General features: G+C 43.0%; 1 protein-coding gene across 1 annotated transcript; it reads right to left on the bottom strand.

Moving 5' to 3' along the window:
* Positions 1-1622: 1622 nt before the first annotated feature.
* On the bottom strand, positions 1623-2297 carry LOC127123357 (proline-rich receptor-like protein kinase PERK8). The gene has a single exon (XM_051053581.1). The coding sequence runs from the start codon at positions 2295-2297 to the stop codon at positions 1623-1625; it is 675 nt and encodes a 224-aa protein (XP_050909538.1).
* Between the last annotated feature and the right edge of the window lie 986 nt (positions 2298-3283).

The following is a 3283-nucleotide window of genomic DNA, read 5'->3' as shown; positions in this document are numbered from 1 at the left end:
TTCACGTAAGAGCATCAGCTTGTGAAAAAGAGAGAGAATGAATGAGATTTCTGTGTGTCTCAGGTGTATTCTCTTGTGAGGTAATTCGTCCTTTATATAATCATTGTGAAGGACCGTTGGAGTGATGACAGAATCTTGGTCATTGAAGAATAATTAATGTCATTACTCACTTTGTTTCTTTCTAAAACCGTTTTATCCGCCTCATTATTCCCTTCTTGAAATACTTTCTTTCCATAATGAGATTCTTTTTGGTTGCACGTTCTGGACTGGTGAGTCTATGTTAGAGTCTTGATATGTCAGTGTTTGTCTTCAGAGGATAATTATCTATGACTTCATCAGAGCTTCTCAGTGCTTTAGACTTCTTAAGTATCAGAGTCTGGATTCAGTAGTCTTTTAACGGAGCTTCTGACTTCTAAATGTTACGCTGGTATCTGCGTTGGTCAGAGTCAGAACCTTCTTGACGTATCCTTTCTGAGAGGCATCTGATCATCGAATATCTAACATAATTTTATATCTGATGTTTTGTCAGAATCCTGTGAAGTGTTCAGAGTCCTGCACACTAAAAAATCACGTTAGAGTACCACTTTTGTTTCATCCTTTGTTATCATCAAAATCTTAGAGATATATTGTAGAACCAACTTTGTTCTTACAATCTCCCCCTTTTTGATGATGAAAAAAAAGTTTAGATTAAAGATGAAATATTTAAAGAAACTCTTAGATCAGATATTACAGTGGGCTCCCCCTGAGTTAGATCTTTGGATAGCTCAGAACTTCTTACTGGACCTTCCATGGTTTGGTGCTTTTAGCTACTTTCCTGCATATTTTAAGTCATTGATTTTGTAGTGGTTTATTGAACATGTTTGCAGTGCTTGAGAGGAATTAGTTATGTTTTCATCAGAGTTGTTTTAGTTCTCCCCCTTTTTGTCAGAATCAAAAAGACATAGCAGTAAAAAATGATATTGATATAGAAGCATTTACAGATACGCACATATGTCAAAAAGCGGAAAGCAAGAAACAGACATTAAAACATAGAAAGCCACAAGCAAAATAGCCTAGGTGCCTAAGGGTTTAGAGGCGGAGGCATCCTCTGGAGCAGCTGAGACAACATGTTCTGAATGTTAACATTGAAGAGTCATATTGATCTAGTCTGGCTCGAACTATTTGTTGTTCTTTCTGCAGTTCTTCGAGAGTCTTCAGGACCAGAGGTTCGAACCAAGAGTTGGAGGGCTCCCCCTGAGTCAGTTCATCAGCTCTGGCTTTGGCAGCAGATTCTTCGGCAATGTGAGCTGCTTCTTCAGCGTCGGCTTTAGCTTTTACCTCAACTTCAGCAGCAACAACATCAGCAATAGCCTTTGCTTCAGCTTCTCTGATTCTCTGAAGTTCTTCTTGACGCGCTTTCTCTTCAGCTTCCTTCCTTGCCCGTTCCTCAGCTTCTCTGGCTAGGTGCTCTTGGAGTCTGATCTCAGCGTCTCTGATGAAGTTGTTGCGGACTTGTTCAAAGAGGTCTTTCAGCTTGAAGGCTTCAGAGGTCATCCAACTTATCACTCTGTTCCAGTGAATCCTTACAGCGGAAGTATCACCACTGATACTAGAGTTGATGGTCAGATACTTGACCTTTTCAACTAAAGACTCTGCAAAAACCTTGATTGCTTCTTCAAGGGTAGGAATGGTAGTTTCTGGTTCCTTGGTAGAGGCTTGGGGGGTGAGGAGGGTGAGATGGGGGCACTTAGATTAAGTATGGGAGTTGTTGGGTTAGCGGAAGTGATGGGTGGTGATATGTCAGAATAGGTTGGTTCTGATGGTTGTGGTTCAGATGTGGTTGGATTTGGATGTTCTGAAGGTGGGGAAGTGACTTCAGGTTCGGGATCAGGATGTGATGGCTTTTGAGAGGCCAGAGCACGGTCTTGGAGCTGAGCCAGAGTGGGGGATTGAGGGTCAGATGGTTCATTACCAGATGAGAGTTCGTAGTAAGGTGGGGATTGAGGAGATGGTGATGATGATGGTGAGGTGGTTTCATTCAACATTTCTGCTTCTGAAGCAGGTAAGGTTGTTGTGGCGAGGTTGAATTTCAGAGATGGTGGGTTAGAAGTTCTGATGGTTGAGGGAGGAGTTTCAGCAGAGGTGTATATAGGGGTTGTTTGGGGAAGAGAAGAAGCAATAGGTTTAATTTTGACAGAGGGAGGGAGAGATACAGACTTACCTTGAGAGATAACCAGAGGAACTGGGGGTCTTGATCCAGATGATTCTCCCAGCTTAGCTTTCTTCGCCTTCTTGGACTTCTCAGAGGGCTCTCGCATCCTCTTCTGGAAGTTTGGTGGAAACTCAGGTAGCCAGTCTATTGAGAATTCAGTGATATCCACCCCTTGCTTGTATAGATCCTCTAGATAGTAGGCTATTACCTCTGGAGGGTCGATCTTGGAGAACAAGTAGAGTTTGTTAGGAATCTCCCTCTGATGTCTAAGTGCTTCCCAGGAGGTGTCAAGTGTTGGTTTGGCTCTGACTTGATCAATGATTCCCATGCTCTTCAGATTCCGAGCATTCAGAGGTCTTCCAGTGTCAATCATGACATCTTTCATGAGTATGAGCTGAATCAGATGGTCCACGAGGCCACTCTTGATCAATACATCAAATATCAGTCTCCCCAGAGGGATGTAGTTCCTTGTCTTCATATTGTTTCTGGTGTCTTTAACTGAATCTCTGAGGTACTTGAAGAGGAGTGCAGGTAGACAAAGTTTCGGACCCTTGTGAATGCAGTACAAGATGCACTTCTGATCTGTATTGATGTAGTCAGAAGAGTTTGAAGCCAGACGATGATGGATGGTGCCTAAGATGATCTTCAGCCAAACCCGGAGGTTCTGGGACAAGTACTTTGCCCTAAGGTTTATGTTGTAGATGCGTCTTCCTCCTGTCTTCTCCATGTTCAGAAGATAAGCAATCGATTTCTCGGTGATGACTATCTTGACTCCCAGAACGTAGGAGACGATGTAGTGATCATCTGAGTCTGCGAAACACCAGAACTCCTTCACCAGATTCGTGTATACAGGGCCATAGAGGCGTTGAAAGTAATTTTCCCACCCTTGTTTTTACAATTCTTCAGTGAGGTCGATGCCATTGCGCTTCATGTTCTCGAAATCAACCAACATTTCACAAAGAACTTCAAGCTTATCAAATGGAGTTGCTAGATGAATGTGGGGCTCACGATCAAGAATGTGGGGTTCCCAGTAGATTGGAGTTGAGACGACGCTGGTGGTTGCAGTGGTTTGTTGACTGGAACTTGGTGCTT

The sequence above is a fragment of the Lathyrus oleraceus genome, chromosome 2 (genome assembly GCF_024323335.1).
Source record: "Lathyrus oleraceus cultivar Zhongwan6 chromosome 2, CAAS_Psat_ZW6_1.0, whole genome shotgun sequence".
In the NCBI taxonomy this organism is placed as follows: Eukaryota; Viridiplantae; Streptophyta; class Magnoliopsida; order Fabales; family Fabaceae; genus Lathyrus; species Lathyrus oleraceus.
Note: the sequence above shows the minus strand (reverse complement) of the source record. Positions and strands in the feature narration are given on the sequence as shown.